The following is a 23,733-nucleotide window of genomic DNA, read 5'->3' on the forward strand; positions in this document are numbered from 1 at the left end:
ATTTTTTTTTTTTTTTTTGACTAACTTTAGGGACCGAGTGGGTGGACCCGGAAGACCCAACCGTCATTGCAGAAACTGAATTACTGGGGGCTGCGGCATCCATCGAGGCCGCGGCTAAGAAGTTAGAGCAGCTGAAGCCGAGGGCAAAACCAAAGGTGAGCGGTCACCAGCGGTCACTTGTCCCCTGTCAGTCTGTCTTCCAGTGGAATGGAGTTAAGTGCATTGCAGAGAGCTGGCCCCCTTCCCTGTGGTTAGGAAGCTGCAAACCCGTCCTACCTGCCCTGCACCATCTGACAGAGTATGTTAAAAAAAAAAAAAAAAGGAGTGGGTGAGTCTTTCAACTTAATAACCCACAAAGTTACCTCTGGGTCCTCAGAGGAGGAACCGGACATTCTTGGTGTTACTCTGTCACATAAAGCTGGGGGTAGATGCTCTCTGCAGGGGTCCCTGCTCCTCCAGTCTCTACTGTGCCCTTAACAGAGAAGTGGTGATGCTGGGTGTCTCGTTCTCTCAGAAATAACAGGGCGCAAATGTGAGCTTCTACAAGGGGCCCAGTGACAGACTTATTTCAGCATATCCTGGTGATTGTGACTGGCTGGTGGGTTTTCCATCTGTTTGTCACCTGGGTGAATGTTTAAAATTTAAGCACATCAGTGTATTTTTTTTTTTTTAATGGGGTTGGGCTGGAGAGATGGCTTGGCAGGTAAGGCGCTTGCCTGCAAAGCCTGAGGAGCCATGTTTGACTGTCTAGATCCCGTGTAAGCTAAGCACACGAGGTGATGCAAGGGCATAAGGTCGCACATGCACACAGGGTGGCATGCCTGTCTGGAGTTCAGTAGCAGCAGCTGGAGGCCCTCGTGTGCCAGTTCTCCCTCACGCACCCTTACTCTCTCTCATTAAAAAAAAAGGCCTTCTCATTCTCTCTCTGTGTCTCTTTCTCTCTCAAATAAATAAATAAAGCTGGGCGTGATGGTGCACGCCTTTAATCCCAGCACTCGGGAGGCAGAGGTAGGAGGATCACCGTGAGTTCGAGCCACCCTTAGACTCCATAGTGAATTCCAGGTCAGCCTGGGCTAGAGTAAGACCCTACCTCGAAAAACCAAAAACAATAAAAAAGAAATAAAGTGGGGGCTGGAGAGATGGCTTAGAGGTTAAGGCACTTGCCTGCAGAGCCTAATGACCTGGGTTCAAGTCCCAAGTACCTATTTTAAATTTCTACATATTTTTTGTTGTTGTTGTTTGTTTGTTGTTTTTTGAGGTAGGATCTCGCTCTAGCCCAGGCTGACCTGGAATTCACTCTGTATTCTCAGGGTGGTCTCTAACTCATGGCGATCCTCCTACCTCTGCCTCCTGAGTGCTGGGATTAAAGGCGTGCACCACCACACCCGGCTCTGGTGCTTTCTTAAAACCTTCAGAGTCTTAGAACCATTCTGCCTGTCATTACCCTAGACTTGGCAAACATATGTAAAATTTCCTCATACAGTGTAATGTAAGATTTTCATTTTTTACTTCTGATATCTATTCTTGCTAGGGTTTCGCTGTGAGTGCTGTGCAGGTCTTAGGCTGTCTGTGACAGATTTTCTTACACACTAAAGGTCTGAGAGGAGGTTCAGAGACAACTTCATTTTCTGGTTATGTTTTTATTTCTGCTTTGTAAATCCAGTTAATTGTGGATGACAAGTACCTTTTATGTTTAGAAGTTTGGGGTTTAATTTGCTTCCTCTTTTCATTACCCAATCACAAGAGGCTTTTTCCCACAGGTGGGAGAGGCTTCCTGTCTGCTAATGCAGTCAGTTAAGGCCTTCATTCGGCCCGAGAATTAGTCTAGTACCCATAACATGAACCCTGCATGGTGTCCTAAGAACTCCCACCTGATCCTTTTGTTCTGTTCAGGGTCCTTTGGATTTTCTTGTCCGTCTCAACTCTCGTTTTCCTCTGTTCAGTCACTTACTTCATAATTCTTTTTTTTTTTTTCCTTCTTTCTTTTATTTTGGTTTTTCGAGGTAAAGTCTCACTCTAGCCCAGGCTGATCCAGAATTCACTGTAGTTTCAGAGTGGCCTCGAACTCACAGTGATCCTCCTCTGAGTGTTGGGATTAAAGGCATGTGCCACCACGCCCGGCTACTTCATAATTCTTGATATTGAAATAAAAAAGAGGTTACTTGGGCTGGAGAGATGGCTTAACGGTTAAGGCATTTGCCTGAGAAGCCAAAGGAGCCAGGTTCAATTCCCCAGTACCCATATAAGCCAGATGCACAAGGTGACACATGCATCTGGAGTTCTTTTGCAGTGGCTAAAGGCCCTGGCATGCCTATTCTCTATCTTTCTCTCTTCCATCTCTATCTCTCTCTGCTTGCAAATAAAGAAAGTTTGAAAAAAATCTATCAAAAAAAAAAAGAAAGAAAGAAAGAAAGAGAAGTCTTCATGAAAGAAAAGATTTCCTACAGACCTCCTAAGAGGGTCGGAGGGTGGGGGACCCACACTGGGGAGAAGGCATGTGCCAGGCTTCGGTCTTCCAAGTTCTTTACATGGGTCAACTCATCTCAGCCTTAAGGATTCAGATGCCAAGAGGTGAATAACCTTGCCACCACCAGACCACCATGACTGAGCAGACAGAGGGCCCTGTGGGTTCGGAGTGATGAGTTAGCATCCACCACCCCCTTCCTCATCTGCCCCCATTGGCAGAGAAGGGTGATTGCACTTCGGATGTTCCCTTTAAGCTGCTCTCCTCACCTCGCGTCCCTGTCCTGAGAAAGTCCCGAGGGAAGAAGAAGGGGGGGGGCGCTGTTCCTCGGGGCCTTGTGTGTGGTACTGAGGAGCCGGGGCTTCCATGAAGGGAGACCGCTCAGCTGGGAGGGCGTGAACACACTGGTGGTGTGAGGCCAAGGGAGAGAACGGTATGGATCTGTGCCCCCGTGGCCACAGAAGTGAGTGGAGACTGTTACAAAAATAATCAGGCGACTAGAATGATGTAGTAAATGATGTGGGATTTTTTTTTTAATTTTTATTTATTGATTTGAGAGCGACAGATGCAGAGAGAAAGACAGATAGAGGGAGAGAGAGAGGATGGGCGCGCCAGGGCTTCCAGCCTCTGCAAACGAACTCCAGATGCGTGCGTCCCCTTGTGCATCTGGCTAACTTGGGACCTGGGGAACCGAGCCTCGAACCGGGGTCCTTAGGCTTCACAGGCAAGTGCTTAACTGCTAAGCCATCTCACCAGCCCGGATTTTTTGTGCATAAATGTGGTGTGTATGTGTTGGCGTGTGTGTAGGCACATGTTATAGATAGAGGCCAGAGGTCATTGTTAAGTGTCCCTCAATTGCTTTCCACTTCACTCGCTGAGGCAGGGTTTCCTCACCGAACCTGGCGCTCGCCAAGTTGGCTAGACGAGCCAGCCAGCAGATCCCAGGAGTCTTTGGCTCCACCTCCCCAGCGATGGGATGCGAGGACGCGGCACCATGCCTGGCTCTTACATGGCTACTAAGGATCCAAACTCAGGTCCGAGTGCTTCACTGGCAAGCACTTTACCCACTCAGCTATCTCTTCAGCCCTGAAAACAATAGTTAAAAAATAAAAAACAAGCCAGGCATAGTAGACAACTCGCATCCCAGCACTTGGGAGGCAGAGGTAGGAGGATTGCCGTGAGTTTGAGGCCACCCTGAGACTACATAGTGAATTCCAGGTCAGCCTGGGCTAGAGCGAGACCCTACCTCAAAAACAAAAACAAAAACACATCTAAAGTGATTAATGACTACGGAAGCAGGACAGTGAGCGCTCCATTTACTCCTTTCTATTGGCAGTGAGGGTTTATGGGAGCTGGGGAAACCCTTGGTGAGGGTGAAGAGACATCACTGATGAGCTGACTCCCTTACTGCTCACTTTGGTGCCCCCCCATCTGCACGAGAAGAGTGCTTGTTACTTTCATAACAGTTTAGAATGACCTGCCGTCTTTTGGGGGGGTAGGTTGAGGGGGAGTTTCAAGGTAGGGCCTCACTGTAACTTAGGCTGACCTGGAATTCACAGTGTCATCTCAGGCTGGCCTGAAACTCATGGCGATCCTCCTACCTGTGCCTCCCCAATGTTGGGATTAAAGGTGTGCACACCACGCCCGGCTTTTGTACATGCGTTCTGGCGATCCAACCCAGGTCCCCAAGCTTATGTGACAAGCACTTTACTAGCTGAGCTATGTCCCCAGCCCATGCTGTTACATTCCTTTTGGTATAACTCTACTCCCCCAGCACACACACACCACACCCCAGCACACATGCACACACATGCCTGTGAGTGTGTCTTCCTTTTATAACTGAGAAACAGCTGCACTACTTTGAAGAATAATTTTGGAGAGAGAGCGGTGATCTTGTTTAATCCTCTCTGTTCACCTCATTCTCAGATCCCATTTTTGCTTTTTCGAGGCAGGATCTCACTCTAGCCCAGGCTGGCCTGGCATTCACTGTGTATTCTCAGGTGGCCTCGAACTCATGGCAATCCTCCTGCCTCTGGCTTCCGAGTGCTGGGATTAAAGGCATGTGCCACCAAGCTTGGATGATCCTTTGTTTGTTTGTTTGTTTTTCAAGGTAGGGTCTCACTGTAGCCCAGGCTGACCTGCAATTCACTATGGAGTCTCAGGGTGATCTCAAACTCACGGTGATCCTCCTACCTCTGCCTCCTGAGTGCTGGGATTAAAGGCATGTGCCACCACACCCAGCTGGTCCCCTGTTTTAAAAGGAATACAATCCATGATCTTTTGAAGGTGGTTCTGGTACAGTCCCACCTCAGGCCCCTACAACTCTTAAGCATGTCCTCATTTTGTCTGTGATCTTCCAGACCTGGGTAATAAAGAAGTATGCCGCGTCCCCTATGCAGTGGACAATGGTATGAGGGAAGGTGAGGGTGTCCGGAGCTCGGACAGAACACACGCCGACAGTGGTGCCGTTTCTGTGCCTGCAGAGCACCCGTGCCCCAGAGGCAGGCTGGGAGATGCTGCAGAGGTGGCCGCCCCTGCAGCCGCGCCCTTCAGTACTGCTCAGTCAAACCTGGATGCCTTTTCTGCAGGCCTCTGTGTGATATGTTTGATATATTAGGTTGTTATTTAATCCAACTATATATCAAACATATTCCTACAGTGTCTTGCCCTGTCTCCGGGGGTTCCTAACAAAGTTTAGAAGGCAACAGGAAAAAATATGTTAAATAATACATGATACAGATAGATAGATAGATAGGTAGCTAGGTAGTTGATAGATATATAGATTGATTGATAGATTGACTTAAACAACAGACTACTCATTTCATTATGTTTTATTCCATTTCCTATTTTAGTCTCTGGAGACGTATGCCAGTATCACTAGATTATTTGTTTATTATACAGAAAGACCATAACTGTTGACATCTCTTAAGAGTTTGAGATGTTTTGCAAAGGTTAGTTCTGTGCAGTGGTGAATCCTTAAGAAAAATGTTCACTAGCAAAAGAAAAAAAAAAAATCCAACCCATGTCCATGATGTGGGACAAAGGTCAGGAATATAACTTCCAAGCACGTCTGGTCTGACATTTCATTTTTGTTCATTTATCCCGACTTTCAACTTAAAAGTTAGTTATTTGAGGGTTGGGCATATAGCTCAGTGATAGAGTATTTGCCTAGTATGTGCAAAGCCCTAGGTCTGATTCATAGTACCAAAAAAAAAAAAAAAAAAAAAGTCATTTTTATAATCAAGTTTTCAGTGGAAAAAAAAAAGTCAAGCAACATAAACTCTGTAACTGCCCTTTCCACTCAAGCTGTATAAACCGTGTTGACCGCCCCAGCTATGCACATGGGGTGGCTGGGGGCTTTACTCAAGCCGCAGGACCGAGTCTGGCTAATCAAGAGAACGCGGTGCGGATTTGCTCCGTCTGTTCAGTTTCCTGTTGTAGGTGAACTTGTGGGCAGAGGTTGATGATACGTAGACAAAGCCAAAAGCCAGAAAATAACTCCCTCGCTTAATTGGCTGTGGCAGGAAGCTTCGGATTATGACCTAGAAAACACTGTGGTGTATATCAGCCTTCTGTGGTTGATTGGACCTCTTCCCCCAAACATCCTGGGAAGTGTGGGTGAGTTCATCCTGGGTTCTCACACCCAAAGACTCACTTTTTTCTGGAGAGAAAACTGCTGTGCTCATAGTGCAGTTTGAAGAGAAGAAAAGAACTCTTAGTGAGTCCTCCCGGATGGATGGATCGATGGGTGGGTGGGTGACAGTTTAATCAGTGTTCTCAGAAAGGGGCTCTGAAGAGCGAGGGAGATGGCTCAGGACTTGAAAGCATTTGCTGCACAAGTCTGACGGCCAGCAGTTTGAAGCCCCGAACCCACTTGAAGCCGGGCAAAAGCAACGCACGTGTCTATAACCCTAACACACCTACGGCAGGGAGAGGAGGAGTCAGACCAGCTCGTCTGGTGTTCACAGAGACAAAAATTAACAAAAGAAACCTTGTCTCAAACAAGGAGGAAGGCAGTGACCATCGCTCTGAGGTTGTCCTCTGACGCTGTGGCGCACACACAAAGTGGGGGAGGGACACGCTAGGTGTGTCTGGAAGCCACAGACAAGGTTTTTGCACCCATAGTAACGGGGTACAGACAGTGGCAGCCCGGAGCGCGTGGCACAGCAGAGGCGTGAGCGGCGGAGGAGCCTCGGTTTCCAGAGCTAGGAAGTAGCGCAGATCCCGCCAGCCAGCTCTGTGTGCGTCCGCAGCTGCTCAGTTTGGCAGGGTGCCTAGAGCCTGCCGCAGCCTCCCCATGTGCACGCAGCTCGGGAACACGGGTCTTGCTCCAGAGTGCACTTACACTGTGTAGCTGAAACGATAGACGGTCACCTAACAGAACCAGCAGTTTTTCAAGACCCTTCAAATGAAGTCCTTTCTTGTAAAGCGATGCGATTTCTGGTGATCTTGCTACTGGTCACTGTTCCCTTGGTACTGATAAATGTGCCGAGTGGGAGAAACAGCCAGGGGCTCTGTGATGAGGAAAACAAACACGGTGTTTTCTGGGGGTTGAAGTGTGGACTTAGAGCTCACATGCCATCCATTGGCCCCACACCAGGAGACGTGTCGTGTGTAGAAAGTCTAAGTGTGTGAAGTGAGCTTGTCCACCCAGTATGCCCAAGGTCACTCTATAGCAGGGTAGGCCAGCAGGTCCTTGTCAGACCCTCCTCAGACACAAAGAGGTCTCATATTAGAGATTGCTGAGATGTGCCAAATTTAGCTCATTAAATATTTGATTTCTTTTCTTTTCTTTCTTTTTTTTTTTTTTTTTTTTTTGAGTTAAGGTCTCATTCTAACCTAGGCTGACCTGGAACTCACTTTGTAGTCCTAGGCTGGATTTCAAACCCATAGCTCTCCTCCTACCTTTATCTCCCAAGTGCTGAGATTAAAGGTATATGCTACCATGCCTGGCCCTCATTAAATATTTGAAAGAATTCTATTATCTATACTTCCTATGTAGACATTCACATGCTCTTGGCTTTTGTTTTGTTTGGGGGAGTAAGACAGAATCTTAAAGAATTCTTCCATCAATTGGAAATATGATTAGACGATATTATATATCATAATATACTTATATATATAATTATTTTATATTGTAATATAATTATAAGAAAAATGATTATAAGATCTCAGTGGTACTTTTCATTTTGGAAATAAACAACAAACAAGTAATAAAGTGGCCTGGAGACATGGCTCAGCAGTTAAAGGCACTTGCTTGCAAAGCCTGCCAGCCTGGATTCAATTGTGCATCGCCCACATAAAGTCAGATACATAACGTGATACATGTGTTTAGAGATTATTTGCAATGTCAAGAGGCCTTGGCACCCACGCTCTCCCTCTCTGTCTCTGTCTCTCTCTCTCAGAAAGAAGGAAGGAAGGAGAAAGAAAACATTTAAAAATATTTTATTAATTTATTTATTTGAGAGAGAAAAAAAGAGGCAGATACACAGAGAGAGAATGGGCGCTCCAGGGCCTCCAGCTGCTGCAAACGAACTCCAGACACATGCGCCACCTTGTGCATCTGGCTTATGTGGGTCCTGGGGAATTGAACCTGGGTCCTTAGGCTTTGCAGGCAAGCGCCTTAACTGCTAAGCCATCTCTCCAGCCCGAAAGAGTCATTTTTAAAGTAAAGAAAGGCATGTTCTGGGGAAAGCACTCCGGAGACAGCAGCCATGCAAGCTCAGAACTTTCCCAAAGATCTGCATGGTGGTGTTACCCAGGCTGGCGTTTCCTGCATACGTGGACGCAGAGCGGTGCTTATCCAGTCACAGGTGTAGCCAGGCCGTGGTGCTTTCCGTCTGTCACCCTGAGCTTCTAAGACCAGGCCAGCTGGGAAGAGAGATTGCCGGGAGCCAGGGAAGCTGTCCAGATCTAAGCTCTTTAGGCGTTCCCAATTGTCCTGGGAGACTTGGCTTGTGTTAGAACTAGTAAGGGTGGAGGTTCCATAGGCAGCCCAGTCAGGGGCCCTCCAAAAGACAAGCTTCTTGTAGCTCTTGTGTAGTTTGGCCAAGACTTGCCCCAAGATACTTCTCGGGTCAAAACCAGAAGCAAGCTGGTAGCAGCCAAATTCGGCACACAGGAGAGACATGACTGCCTGATCCACTCAGAAGTCCAACTGGCAGGAAAAGGCCTCTCTCGTGGTGTGGAAGTTCTGGGCGTTGGCCTCCTCTTGTCCCCTCGAGGACTTTAAATTATATGCAAAATGTTCACACTTTACAAAAACATAAATTGTATCCAGTGAGCTTTTTTCTTTTTTAAGTTTCTGATATGCCGTGACTTTTTTCAGTAGCTACCATTCTGCAGGGCTTTTTAGTAACACAGAGGAGACTAGGATTTGAATTGAATGCCTTGGCATGTGCAGCTGGCTGTGAGGCAAATGGCCATGGCATGCATGGACTCAGAAAATTAATTCTCGGGCTGGAGAGATGGCTTGGCAGTTAAGACATGCTTGCCTGTGGAGGCTGAGGACCCAGGTTCAATTCCCCAGAATCCACATAAGCCAGATGTACAAGGTAGTGCATGCATCTGGAGTTCGTTTGCAATGACTAAGGACCCTGGTGCACCCATGTTCATACTCATTCTCTCTCTCTCTCTCTCTCTCTCTCAGAAGTAAATAAAAATAAAATTAATAAAAATCAAGCCTCACTGAGGTGAAGCTCTTGCTCAGTTGGAACAGCGCTTCCTGAGCGTGCACAAAGCCTGCTAGCCCCTAGGAGGCAGAGACAGACAGGTGGGCAGTTTAATATCATCCTTAGCTAGGTAGTAGGTTTGAGACTAACCTTAACTACATGAGACCCTGCCTCAAACAAAGTCCAGTCTAGTCACTGAGGCGGGAGCATAATTCACCAAGAAGAGGGTGAGAAGAAAGGTCATGAGAACAAATTCTCTCCCTGCCCAGGGAAGGAGGTGGGTCAATAAAGACACAGAAGTGGGAAAGAGACAGGAGGGTGGTCAAGAATATGTATTCCTGCCAGACGTGGTGGCTCACGCCTTTAATCCCAGCACTCGGGAGGCAGAGGTAGGAGGATCGCCGAGAGTTCAAGGCCATCCTGAGACTACATAGTGATCCTGGTCAGCCTGAGCTAGAGTGAGCCCCTACCTCAAGGAAACAAAAAGAAAAAGAATATGTATTTCTTGCCTGGTTTAGTCAATGCCTTCTAAAAAATGTAATAGAAAAATACCTTCCAGGTGTGGTGGCTCACGCCTTTAATCCCAGCACTCGGGAGGCAGAGATAGGAGGGTTGCTGTGAGTTCATGGCCACCCTGAGACTACAGAGTGAATTCCAGGTCAGCCTGGGCTAGAGTGAGACCCTATCTCAAAAAAAAAAAAAAAAGAAAGAAAGAAAGAAAAGAAAAATGTCTAAGCTTAAGACCAGGAAAAATGGATGAAATGGTACCAGAAGGGCAGTAGTACAGACTTGGAAATTCAGACAGTGAGTGACCAATGCCCAGTTTGCCTGGTCCAAAGCCTGGCCCAGGGCTGGAGGAGAAGCAAAAAGCTGTGCACATCTATACCATGTGCCCCTTAACGCTCCCTTCATCCTTCATGTGTGTTTCTATTCATAACTAGGGTGGAACCAGAAAGGGCAGGTAGACTCTTCACGAGAGCTGTGAGTGTGGACTGGGGACTCAGCTCATTGGGCAAAGCTGTTTGCTTTGCCACACGAGGACCTGAGTTCCAGCGGGTATGGTGGCACACGCTGGTGACCCCAGTACTGGAGATCAGATCCCTGGGTTCACTGGTAAGTCATTCTAGCCTACTTGACAAGCTTCAGGCTAGAGAGAGGTCCTGTCTCATAAAAGGTGGATGACACCTGTGGAACAGCAAGTTGTCCCCTGGTCTCCACGTGCACATGTGTACATTTGTGTATACACAAACACTGCCAAAAAGAACTATGAATGCAGCACCGTTTCTAGACAGAGATGCAGACTGGCTTAGTCCAAAGACTGGAAGGCAGTTTTTAATGCATTAAAGATAGATATGTAGGGCTGGAGAGATGGCTTAGTGGTTAAGACACTTGCCTATAAAGCCAAAGGACCCAGGTTTGAATCCCCAGGACCCACATAAGCCAGATGCGCAAGGTGGCGCATGAGCTTGGAGTTGGTTTACAATGGCTGGAAGCCATGGCATGCTTGCTCTCTCTCTCTGTCTCTCCCTCTCTCACATAAATAAATAATAAAATATTTAAGAAGGTATGTACATCAGAGTATTAGTAATTCCATTGTTTTTGAGCATCTAGTGAGACAGTCATGCTTCGCATCAATGATTTTTTTTTTCTTTTTTGGTTTTTCGAGGTAGGGTTTCACTGTAGTCCAGGCTAACCTGGAATTCACTATGTAATAATCTCAGGGTGGCCTCTAACTCATGTCGATCCCCCTACCTCTGCCTCAAGTGCTGGAATTAAAGGTGTGCGCCACCATGCCCAGCGAATTTTTTATTTATAGCAATGCTGTCGAGTGGGTAGGAGGGAACAAGAGTAAGTCACTATAAAAAATATGTTCTCAGAATTCCCAAAAGGCCCAAACCTAAGATAAGAATGAGTCTCTCCCTCCCCCCCCCCCATTTTTTCCACACTGTTTTTCCCTCTCCTACTCCGAAGGGACCACTGGCTCCTGAAATTTGAGTCACATCACATCAGAGCCAAAACACGGCTTCCAGTTCACTCCCAAGCGTGGGAAGTGGGCGGGCAGGGGGCCAACCCAAAGCGCATCCTTCCCAGTGGTTCTCTGACTTTTAAACCACGGGCCTTGCGGAAGGCCCGTCTTCAGATAAAAACATCAGCCACGGGGCACCCCGACCTGTCTCAAAGTTACCAAGCAACCCAGGTGAGGATCGGCTCCTCCTCAGACAGGCAGCCCAGGAAAGATGAGAGCCAGGAGCTGGTGGTGACCCAGCCCATTGCCAGTGGGGGGCGCAAAAGGGGACGTGGTGCCTGCGGATGAAACTCCGCAGCCACTTTCATTGCACGGAGTAGATCCTTCCCGCAGCCGTTAACCTCCTTCCCAGGGCCAATGTGTTGGGGGCACCTCATGACAACACGTGCACGTGACTGAGCAGCACAGGCTGAGAGTGCTGGCTAAGGGAAGGGAGCTGAGTGTGCAGTTAACAATGCGCCTTAACCGGGGCCGGAACCTGCTCTTAACATGGTGTGCATCTGTCCCCGGAGCCCAGGACCGGGCAGGGAGCGACTGGGATGCTGGCTGTGTGCACCCCTGCTTCTCTCACTGTGGTCATCACCCTCTGGTTGAACTCTGGCACTCGGAAGGCGCTTTTGAATGGAGACATTCATTCAACCCAGCTTATCGTATCTGCGTCTCTTGCTTGATTTTTCTGCTAGAGAAACATGAATTAAGTAAAACCCAGAGGGCCCTGGAGAGCAGATCACAGGCTGGTGGGATTAAGTTAACTGGCATTTTGCTTTCCACAGACTGGTCCCTAAGTGCATCCCTTAGAAGGAAAGATTCCTGGGGCCCACCCACCCCTGCCAAGGCAGCCTGTTTCCTCAGCTAAGCCCTTGGGAGCTACTACAGCAAGGGCTATTTGTCAAGCCTGTGTCGTCCTAAGGACATTGTCTTCACTTGATGCCACTAGTCATGAAGAAATATAAACAGGGCTGGAGAGATGGCTTAGCGGTTAAGGCACTTGCCTGTGAAACCTAAGGACCCAGGTGTGATTCCCAATATCCATATAAGCCAGGTGTTCAGCACGTGGTGGCACATATGCCTGGAGTTCATTTGCAGTAGCTAAAGACCCTGGTGTGCCCATTCTCTCTCTCTCTCTTTCTCAAATAAAAATAAAATATGAAAAAGAAATATAAACAGCCAAATGCACAGGACCTATTGTATTCTTCTTTAATGTGTGTGTGTGTGTGTTCATGTGTGTGGGTGGGCAGGAAAACATGCATATATGCATGTGTGTGTGGCAAAATGTGAAGGTCAGATGTGTCTCTGTCAAGCTCCACATTGCTTTTCGAGATAGGACTTCACCCTGAACTTAGAGTCAGCTAGACTAGCCAGTGAGCCCTAGGGATCCTTCTGGCCCCCAGTCCCTACCTCCCAAGTGCTGGAATCATAACTACGCACTGGCACGCCCAGCGTGTTATGCAGGTATTGTGGATGCAGCAGTGGGACACAGGTTTGGAATGCCTGCGTGGGGACCCTGGAAGGCCACTGTTCAGCGCTGTGAAAATGAACCGTGCTGCTGGTGTGGTGGCGCACGCCTCTAATCCCAGCACTCGGGAGGCAGAGGTAGGAGGATCGCCGTGAGTTCAAGGCCAGCCTGGGACTACATAGTGCATTCCAGGTCAGCCTGGGTAGAGTGAGGCCCTACCTCAAAAAATAAAATAAAATAAAAAAGAACTGAGTTGCAGTGGAGACCTCACGATTTGGGGGATGCCAGGACTGTGGGACGGCTGCCAAGGAACACTGCTTGCTCTGGCTTGGGTAGCTCTGCCAGGAAGCAAGCACCCAGTAGAGAGGTGGAATTGCGCCTTTTGGAGTCAGAGGACATCCCTGTCCCCGATGCTTACTGAGCTACAGGATCTTACGTTTGCCCTGCTTGGTTTTGGTCTGGCTTTGGTCCAGTCTCCCCTTGTTACGCCTTCTTTTTGCAGTGGGAATGTTTACTCTGTGCCATTATATATGTTAGACGTATGTAACTTGTGTTTTGATTTTACAGGCTCACAGTTAAGAGACTGTCTTAAAAATCTCAGATGAGACTGGACTTTTGAATGGTGTTGAGATTGAGAAAGGTTATGGGGACTTTTAAAGTTGCACTGAGTGCATTTTCCATTATCTTATTAGATTTGTTGGATTATCATGAGTCTGTGGGGGGGGGCGGGTCCGGTGGAGTGTGGTGGATTGAATATCAGTGTCTCCATAGCCTCAGGTGTTTGTGATTAAGCCTCACACTTAGTTCCCAGCTGCCTTTGAGAGGTGGAGTGTTCTAGAAGAAGGTGTTTTTCTGTTGGGGGGGGGGATCCTTGGGGTTGAGGAATGTAGCCTACTGCATGTCCAGCGGCTGCTGGCGCTTGCCGTTCTCTGTGCTGCGGATGTGTGATGCTGTGAGCCAGCGCCCTGCACCGTGGTGAAGCTTCCCCCTCAAAACTGTAAGCCTGGCGTCACCCCTTTCCCCCCTACGCTGCTTCTGGGCAGGTGTTTTGTCCCAGCGTAACCGCTGCAGTTTATCTTGATCTGGGTGATTTCTACCGCTGGAGCCATTTGAACGCAGTGTCTCTCACAGAAAGACTGTGCTCTGGGGTGGTAGTTTGTCTTCGAATTTGCTAATTTAAAACGTGTGTGTAGACTGTCACTGCCAACAGCTTTTACTTTCTAGAGTGTGTGATGGAGGGGGGGGCGCAGGGAGGTGCCAGACAGAGAAGCCTCCTGGCAGCTTTGGTCTTTTTGCCCCGGGTGAGGCTTGTCCATGCAAAGCTACAGGCAGACGGAGAACCGGGTGCCCGAGTGGTAAGTAGCGTGGCATTAAGAGCCCCCGTGGGTGCGCTCTGCGTGTGACGTGATTTTCTTTTGATTGTAGCAAGCGGACGAGAGCCTGGATTTTGAAGAACAGATCTTGGAAGCCGCTAAGTCCATTGCTGCTGCCACAAGTGCTCTCGTCAAATCGGCCTCCGCAGCTCAAAGGGAGCTGGTGGCCCAAGGCAAGGTGAGTCAGCCCGGCTGGCTGCAGGCAGCTGCCGGGGCACGAGGAGGGAAGTCGTGACTTGAGCAGAGAAGGGCGTCCTGGGCTTCCCTTGCTGGCTTCCCTACCATCCTTTGCCTCGCCTCGCCACTGGAAACCTGTTACCCACTCAGTGCAAGTTTGGGCTTCTGAGCCTCTCATCTGCTTCTTGTTAAGGGGAGCATCGTGTTCCAGGCCTGGACGAGACACGTACAGTCCCACTGTACGTATGTTAGGCTGCTTCAAGATAGGCGCGGCCGTGGTTTCCTGGTTTGAAAAGCGCTGTAGTCGAGAGCTTTGGTGTCCCATCTTCCGATTCCACTCTGTTTTAGGACCCAGGGCTGAATGTGGGCCAGCTTCCCCCACTCAGCTATGCCTCGGTCAAAAGGCCCATCTGGGTTAAAATCTAAGATTTTGCCAGCCTGCTCCCTGTCCACTCACTCTGTCTGCATTCCTGTAGGAGGCATCGCGGTTTGGTAGCAGTTCAAGTTCATTATAGAGCCATTCTGCACATGGGACAGTTTTCCCATTTAAATAGGACACGGGTCCTGTTCACTCGTATAACATGGGACCACCCTATCCAACTTGGTCTTTGTCGAGAGCTTCCCCCAGAGCAGAGAAACTCCAGAAACCTGTCAGGCCGTGGGTCTGGGAAGATTCGCTCCCTCCCCCTGTCAGGCGCTTGCTTGTGGTGGTGAAAGGCTTTGGCTGTCGGCGTGTAAGGGGATGGGCTGGGTCTGGTAGAGCTGACAGGAAGCGGCTCCTGAACAGCGGCTGTTCATCTGCCCAGGAAGGCTCTCACACCTTAGTCTAAATTTACATACTTTTCTTCTGAACGATCGCCGGCATGTCACTCGGGATCGAGGCATCTGTGTCTCCCGACTGGCACACTAGCTGCCCACCGGGCTCCTCCCTGAGCCCCTGTCGACCCAGCAGAGGGCTGCTTTTGTCATGAGTATCCCTCAAGTTCCTGTTGACTGGACAGCACAGAGAGATCACGGGTGGATCACTGAAGAGGAGCGCCTTCATAAAGTGCTCCTTCCACGTCAGAAAGGACTGACTGTGTGCCGGGCCGTACTGGAGAATGTACCTTGACTACAGCAAATACCATGTTGTTCTCCCCCTCCCACCCCTCACGAGGAACTTAGGTGTTGTAAAAGGTGGGGAGACCAGGTACCTGCCGTGTGAGCAGGAACAGCTGAGTTCAGACCCCCAGAGCCCACCTAAAGCAGGATGCTGTGATCCCAATGCATCTGTGGCAAGGAGAGAGACCGAGGCAGACAAATTGCCTGAAAGCTCATGGGCCTGGGAAATGCAGTAGGGGACATCAAGAGATTCTGCCTTAAGCACGGTGAGAGCAACACCTGAACTTGTCTTCTAGGCTCCGCGTGGCACATGTGTACACGTACACGCGTGCACACACACAATTCAACTGACTGGGAAAACTATAGGATTGTAGGCAGGTTTTTTCCTGGGATTTCGCCCGACAGTCAATGGGGGCTAAAATTGATGAGCTTCAGTCGTGTTAGAAGATTGGCGTCACGAGCGAAGGCACCTCCTCCCATCTGCACAGAAAAATCTCTCATTTGGCCATGATTTCTAAGCAAAAAACGGGTTCTTCCTTCCTTCCGGCCTCTGACTTCCCTCTCCATTCCTGAGAAAACAGCCTGTATTTTCTTAAGACGAGGGTCTGCTCCCAGTTGCACAGAGGAAAATGGACCACCCTTCTCAAATATCACGTGCCGGAAGCTCACAGCGCGGGTTTCGGGGTCAGCGATCAGGAGAGATTTAACTTTCCCCAGCCCTTGAGAGAAGAGGAGGCCTTGGTGGGTCTCATGTCGACAGTGTAGGAAAGGTCATCAGGGGAAGTCAGTGTGTAGTCAGCCCCAGATCACCAATGCTAGGCTGCTTCCTAGAACAACTTCCCCGCCAGCTTCATGGGGGTCATTCTGAGCTTCTCCTGTGGCCAGGGTCCCATGAGAGGAAGGGCAGCTCCATTCTCAGGCTGGTACTCTTGGTGGAGATGACCAGACAATGTCCAGTGTGTCCAGTTTCAGGGTAAAAGTGGGACTTGGGGGGCACAGGCCACCTTGCCTACCAGCGTCGGTGACTCACTTCTCCCCTCTGCCCTGCAGGTGGGCTCCATCCCTGCCAACGCCGCCGACGACGGACAGTGGTCTCAGGGGCTGATTTCTGCTGTGAGTCACCTTCCTTCCTCTTCTCTTTGTGGATCCCCTGAGGGTGATTTGGGCCTTGGGTCACTTCTCTGTTGGCTGTCCTCAGGCCCGGATGGTGGCAGCTGCAACTAGCAGTCTCTGTGAGGCGGCCAACGCCTCTGTCCAGGGGCACGCCAGCGAAGAGAAGCTCATCTCCTCCGCCAAGCAGGTGGCCGCTTCCACGGCACAGCTGCTGGTGGCCTGCAAGGTGAAAGCTGACCAGGACTCAGAGGCCATGAGGCGGCTACAGGTAATGGTCACTGATGCTGGTGGGAAAATACTCCTGTTGGAGCGGGTAAGTGTCGCCAGAGGGGACAGTCTCACTTCCTTGGCATGAACCACCAGGCCTCCTTCCATCAGCCAGCTCTGTTCCACGTGCCAGCCTCATCTCCTGCCGTGTGCGTCCATGCATCCCACACCTGCCGCCCACCACGCGCGTTGGCGCCCGCGCCTCCTGGGCTCGGGCCTTGGGGCCATCGCTCACCTGGAAGGGTCTGACCTTCTACCAGCCCAACCCAGAAAACTCCTGTTTGTCCTTGGTGAAGGAAGCCCCTCTGTGACTCCCTCCAACGTCCTGCCAGAGTCCCTGGCCTGGACACTCTCGATGTCCCCTGTCGCACAACACTGTGGCCTTTTGCTTCATGTGTGTCTGTGTGAAGGCTGCGGGCCGTCTCAGGTACCAAGTCTTTGTCCCACCCGATCTAGAGCGTAGAGGGGAGAAAGGCCCTCTGCCACTCCCAACATGCATGGTACCAAATTCAGAGGAGGTCTCAAGCCAGCATCCGCTCCAGCGGGGAGAGGAGGCACAGAGGGGCTTATGCGATTATGGCTAAGGTTTTCTTTCCTTCCCAGGGCTCAGAGAGCATGTTTGTGAACATGTGGCCATCAAATCTTCCCCAGTTTTCCCAACTGCTTTAATTATTAAAATATGTCAAGGCCGGGTGTCGTGGCGCACGCCTTTAATCCCAGCACTCGGGAGGCCGAGGTAGGAGGATCGCTGTGAGGTCGAGGCCACCCGAGACTACATAGTGAATTCCAGGTCAGCCTGGGCTAGAGCAAGACCCTACCTTGAAAAAAAACACAAAAAAAATTAAAATAAAATATTGGGAACACAATGAAGGAGCCATTTGAATGAAAAAGTTCACACAGCCTCAATGTCCCCATGCATCAAATGTCCCATTGTTTTCTGTCCCTGTCGTCCATAGGAGAGAGTTTTGTCTGGCTGCCATCACAGCAAGATACATTCTGCTTTCTTTCACATGACATGTTATCATGCACGTACTTTTCCTTAAGGACAAGACTCCATGCTTCATGAGCCTTGTGTTTCTTGATTGCATGGGATCATATCAGCTGATCATGCCAGTTTCCCTGTAGTTCAGATATTTTGTTTGCTTCCAGTTTTCTCAAGTGTAAATCATGTTGTTTCAACTATGTATGATAAGTAAGCTGTGAATAGAATCATAAAGGGCAGAAGTATTTGAATGTGATCTTATACAAAGCACTCAGAACTCTTCCCTTCCGGGCCTCCGTGTGCAGAGTGGGGCTGGAGATAGCCACGTGGGCAGTGGAGGTACAAGCGACTTTGGAAGTCCTAACAGGTTACACGGGGTGATAAAGCAGTGCGCTTGTCACCATCGGCACTGATTCAAGAGGCCCCGCAGTGTTGTAGTGAGTCTCCGAGAGCAACGGAGCCTTCGCTGAGCTCTTCACTGGGCTCTGCTCAGGAACCAGAGTGCCCAACGCTCAACGGTCACCGCAGCTCTCCTGAGCCTTTGGCTTCAGGTTGTTTGTGAATGGATGAGTTTAAAAAGGGGAAACCTAAAGGCTGGGCGTGGTGGCGCACGCCTTTAATCCCAGCACTGTGAGTTCGAGGCCACTCTGAGAATACAGAGTGAATTCCAGGTCAGCCTGGGCTAGAGTGAGACCCTACTTCGGGAAAAAAAAAAAAAAAAAGGGAGAAACCGTACTGCAGAAAGAAGAGAGGGGGAAAAAAAAAAAAGCTTATTGCAGAGAGAATGCAAACTTTATTGTCTAAAAACGGAAAAGTAACAGCTAGAACTCCCCAAGTGGCAGGGCAGGGACCTGAGCAGGCTGTCACCACGCTCTCTGGCCCGGGCCTTTTGTGTGCTAAAGAGAAAGAGCCTGTCCTTGGCCTGTGTGCAATTTTAGGCGTCAAGTTGGAGGGAACTTTATTGATTAAGCTTAAATGTAGATAGAGGACTTTGATTGGTTGGTGGATCAAGGAGAAGAGCCCAGACTTAAAGAAAGCCCACCAGCAGGGGAAAGGAAAAGAGTCCCAGAGAGGAGGAAGGACCCAGGAAGTCATGTAATCTTGGGGAGCCACCTTGTTTGAGACGAACGGGCTGCCTGTGGCCCTGAGGACGGCCACAAGACAGACATTTCTGGTTCAGCTCTCTAGCTCTTTACGGGCCATGTCAACTTATTGTCCTTTCTGTGCCTCTGTTCTAACTGGCTGCCTAAAAAAAAGAGGCTGCCCTGTTCCTAATTTCTCTGTGTCATGGCTGACACAGCGACACAAGAGTTCTCTGGGGCTGGACTCACCGCTGCTGAGATCCTGGCTGAATAATTCCTGGGCCACGGACTCATACACAGCTCCTTTCATCCGAGTTTCCACATCAGAAAGATGGGCTAATGATTCTTATCTCACAAAGCCCGCTGGACCAGAGTGGTTACTAGGTTAGCTGCCTTCCCCTTTCCTTCTGGGGCAAGGCCTGACAGTCCTCCTCAGTCACATCAGATCACCAATCAAATGAGAAGCTATTCATCGAGTGAGAAGCGGTTGGTTTCCTCATATCTAGCCCTTGAGTACAAACCATTGGTTGGGAGTTGGGCAAGGACTGTGATGGGGTTATTGAAGTTCTGCCCACCCTGAGAGGAAAATCAGCTGGCCAAGAACAAGTCCCCAGAACCATGCTCGCCGAGAAGTAGGGACAAGTGGAATGGGTCAGAACCTGGCCGCGGGGGCGGGGACCTCCTTCTGATAAGTGTCCCTAAATCTGCCGCCAGTGGTCGTCCCCCCCTTGCTCACGGCATCAAGCCCAGCTGTGACCAAAAGTATATCCGTCAATGTCCAGTTCCCAGGAGGCTCCCGATGCCCCATGGAAGTGTGGATGCTCCATCATCCCCACAGCACATCTTCAGTGACCGCGTGGAGCACCCTCCGTCCCCTCTATCCTGGAGGTTCAAAGACCCAAGTTATTGCCTCTGTCCCTGAGTTGTCTCTGCCCAGGAACGAGTTGTCACTGTGGTAGGGGCTGAACAGCAGTCATCACAGAATGCTCCAGAAGTCCTGGGGGACTGAATGCACACTGAGCCAGGTCCTCAAAGACGTGCCGCTGTGGGATGGGGGGGCGCGATAATAGTTGTCCAGACGAACCAGGCAGCTCTTGAGCGTACTTTGTTAATACACATGTCATTTATTATACAACTGTAACCCCCCAAAAAAAGTATGCACTCATTGGAAGCCAGGAACTGCAAGTGGCCTGTGGTTGGTAGAGTTGATGGGTGGGCAGACCGATGGTTGCTCAGTGGCTAGGGAGCGCGTCTGTGTTGTGCTTGGAGGTCGAATGGCTTCACGGTCTCGTGAGCTGTGCCTTCATGTCTGTTCTTGCCAGGCCCACACGCCGTCCGTAGCTCATGATGCCGTGTGCGTCTTGTTCCCTCTGCAGGCAGCAGGAAACGCTGTGAAAAGAGCCTCAGACAATCTCGTGCGCGCAGCCCAGAAGGCGGCCTTTGGCAAGGCTGATGATGACGACGTCGTGGTCAAAACGAAGTTTGTGGGCGGCATTGCTCAGGTGAGTGACCAGCCGCACGGCAGTGCTGAATCGTAGTTGGACGCGTAAGATGACAGCGCCTCAAGCCACACGTACCTGGGTGTAAGCAGTCTAGGATGTGCCTGTCGTGTTTGAGACCCAAACTCCCCCTGCCTTGAGCATCTCCGTCCCTGAGATGTTGCCCTCCTGGCAGCCCAGTCTAAGACAGTTCCACGACCCCTCAAGTATCCCACCTACCACTACCAGGAAGACAGAATGGACCTAGGGCCTGGGGTTGTATACGTCACTTCCTGTCCCAGAGCGACAGACTCACGGCACAGGAGCCTGGGAAATGTAGTCCTTTTCCGAGACTGAACGGTCGCCCTCTCCCAGAAATTTTATGAGCCTGCGTGGAGTCGACTTAGACCGGCTCTCATTGTGAGGCCTGGGAATAAGGAAGAAGTGCAGGAAGCCTGGCCTGCAGTCCCGGGTATGTGACACACTTGTGCAGGGCTCTTTTCCTCTTGTTCACGCCCCACGCCTCCCCCAGCTCTTCCCGAACGTCTCCCTGCGCCTGGCTGCGGGCTGGGTGCGTTTTTTTTTTTTTACCAGAATGCAGTTCTGGAGGTACCTGTTCATTCAGAAGTTTCACAGATCAAAGCTCTGACTGGCTGGAGACATAGCTCCTAATTACAGTGTTTGCTGAGCTGGGAGGATGGCACAGAGGTTAAAGGTGCTTCCTTGAAAAGCCTGGCAGAGCAGGTTCGATTCCCCAGTAACCACAGTAACGTTCTCACAAGGAGCCTGAGTTTGAGTCCCCAGTGCCCACATAAAAACTCTGAGCATGGTGGCACAAGCCTGTAACCCCAGGGCTGGAGAAGCAGGGACAAGAGGCTCCTTTTAACTTCTTGGCCAACCAGTCTAGCCTAATTGGTGAACTCCAGGCCAATGAGAGTCCCTGTCTCCAAAAAAGGTAGCCAGCATTCCTGAGGATGGGATGATACCTGAGGTTGTCCTGTGGCCTCCACACACATGTACGCACAACTACACTCATGCACACACACACCCACACAGGCATACACACAAAGAAAAGAAAAAGGGTCTTTCACCTGTTCAGTCTGGAAACTGTTAGCCTCACCTTGGTTACACACATTGTTAGTCGAGCAAAGGCCCCCAGAAAAGGGACTTACTCTACTTTCTTGAGTGCATAATTATCAGAGTTCCACATTGCCAGTTGGCCAGCATCCCTCTGAACAGACCCTCAAAGCATGGCATCAGCGCAGCATGCCCTCTGCATCTGCCCCCGCCCAGCGTCCACAGCCTCGGCTCCAGCGAGCTGTGGATTGGAAACAGAGCGCATCTGTGCTGGGCTTTTCTAGTCACCGTCCTTTAGACAGGACAGTTGAGCAGCTGTGTTCCTCGTGTTCACCTTCTGTTCCGTGTTGAAAGTCATCTGGAGGTGATCTGCTACGTACACGAGGATGCGCACAGGCCGCCAGCAAACAACTGCCCAGTTTCCATAGATGTGCGTGGCTACTGGAGGGCCCAGGAACTCTCCCTTCTCAGATGCCAAGGAACACAGACACCACTTGGTTGAGGGCACCAGCTTTAAGCATCTGCACTCCGGGGGCCCTCCCTCCTCTACAGCGGCCCACGCCTCTCAACATCAGCTCCTCACTGGAAACAGAGGACTTTTCACTAAGGCCTGCTTCATGGGCTTGCCACCGAAGTGATGGGTCAGTCTGCGGGCAGTGCTCACCTGAGCCCGGCACCTAGAAGGGATGGGTGCAGGAGATGCTTACCATGTGGTTCTGGGTGTGGTGGTGCACCCTAATCCCAGCACTCAGGAGGCAGAGGTAGGAGGATCGCTGTGAGTTCGAGGCCACCCTGAGAGTACATAGTGAATTCCAGGTCAACCAGGGCTAGAGCGAGACCCTACCTCAAAAAACCAGCTACTTATTCTAGATCATCTCTGGGTCATTGATCTCAAAAGCCAAACCAAGGTGGAGGCCAGTCCACCAGGAATGCTGTCCTGATACACCATGTCTCTCATAGTGGGGGGGGGGGGGTCATAGGAAAGAGATGCTTCCTAAAAAGCCATCACTCCATCCTCTGTTGCTTTCCTTCTAGATCATTGCTGCCCAAGAGGAAATGCTGAAGAAAGAGCGGGAACTGGAAGAAGCCAGGAAAAAGCTGGCCCAGATACGCCAGCAGCAGTACAAATTCCTCCCGACTGAGCTGAGGGAGGACGAGAGCTAAGGCCAGGCCAAGAGGGGGATCCTCAGGAGGTGGTCCAGCAAGAACTGGACAAACAGTGTTGCTGAGAGCTGGACACTTACTAGGAACTGGCTGCCTTCCCTCCTGGGGCGAACCCACAGCCCTGAGTCTCTGTCGTCACTTCTCTGTCCTGTCGGGCACCAGCTGCATGATCGTGATGTCACACGGTACAGTGTCCCACCCACAGCTCCTCCAGCACCTCCCATCATGCCTCGCGATATCTCAGGAGAGAGGGGCACCCGTTTTGTGAACCATTACCAAAAGAGAGAAGTCAGTATTACGTTGTTCTTGGACACCTTTATATGTTCCGTCCTCCTCGAGGCCTGCTCCGGGGCGTCTTCGTGAAGTCACACCAGGAAAGAAAGAATGGCTGCCAGGAATCCGGGGATCATCGATTCCACAATATTCTTCCCCAGAGAAGACGGAAGCTAGCGTTGGACGTGGTTAATCCAATGCAGAAACGCAAGCCCAGCTGGACGCTGGGGACCCAGAGTGACCGAGTTCCCCTTCTGCGTCCGGGGCGCTGGTTCACCCAGGGAGTGAAGAATCCTTGACCCTGTTTGCTCGCTTTCTTGACTCAGTGTGTAAGCTCCTTGTATAATCTGCACCCATCTTGTATTCTGTGGCCCCAAAACAATCAAAGTTATTTTTTCCCCCTCCATAATGCAAAGGGCAGAGCTGTGGGAGGCTGTGAGGGCGTGGTGGACAGGGGCTGGAATAAAATACGTGGGCTCCTTACACCGCAGAGACTGTCTGAGTTCATACAGGTGCATGCACCCCAACGGCAGGCCTGATTAAGGTCAGTGCAGCGCCCCCTGAAGGGGCTCAGTGGGACTTCACTGGGAATGAGGAAGAGACTGGTCTTCAAGTCCCACACTGGTTTCTGGGCTCCCAGGGTCCAAGTTCACAACGGGAGAGTCATCTGCTTAGACATCTAGCACCTGTCCTCTATCCCAAAGACTTCTTTTAAAAAATATTTATTTATATATTTATTTGAGAGAGAGAGAGAGATAGTGACTGGGTGTTCTGGGGCCTCCAGCCACTGCAAACAGACTCCAGACGCAGGCGCCACCTTTTGCATCTGGCTTTTACATGGGTTATGGGGACTCAAACCCTGCTCCTTAGGCTTTGTAGGCAAGCACCTTAACCACTGATCCATCTCTCCAGCCCAGACCTTTTTTTTTTTCCTCGTATCTTTATGTTCCTAAAATCTCTGTGGACCGTTAAGTGTGGCAGTGTTGCTTACTGTCCCATGAGTGTGTTCACTCATTAATTATTGATACT

The 23,733-nt window shown here is 50.2% G+C and overlaps 1 protein-coding gene across 3 annotated transcripts in view; it reads left to right on the top strand.

The window, feature by feature from the left end:
* Tln2 (talin 2) overlaps nucleotides 1-23,187 on the top strand; it is a 468,592-nt gene extending 445,405 nt beyond the window's left edge. For 2 of the 3 annotated variants that reach the window (XM_045159987.1, XM_045159988.1), the window contains 6 exons: nucleotides 31-155; nucleotides 14,043-14,168; nucleotides 16,319-16,381; nucleotides 16,467-16,694; nucleotides 20,089-20,214; nucleotides 22,303-23,187. In XM_045159987.1, the coding sequence (XP_045015922.1) occupies nucleotides 31-155; nucleotides 14,043-14,168; nucleotides 16,319-16,381; nucleotides 16,467-16,694; nucleotides 20,089-20,214; nucleotides 22,303-22,431 (797 nt within the window). In that variant the 3' untranslated portion in view covers nucleotides 22,432-23,187. The remainder of the gene's footprint in view (nucleotides 1-30; nucleotides 156-14,042; nucleotides 14,169-16,318; nucleotides 16,382-16,466; nucleotides 16,695-20,088; nucleotides 20,215-22,302) is intronic. The other variant, XM_045159989.1, reaches the window with a different exon arrangement.
* Nucleotides 23,188-23,733: the final 546 nt, after the last annotated feature.

Source organism: Jaculus jaculus, chromosome 10 (genome assembly GCF_020740685.1).
Source record: "Jaculus jaculus isolate mJacJac1 chromosome 10, mJacJac1.mat.Y.cur, whole genome shotgun sequence".
Taxonomy (NCBI): Eukaryota; Metazoa; Chordata; class Mammalia; order Rodentia; family Dipodidae; genus Jaculus; species Jaculus jaculus.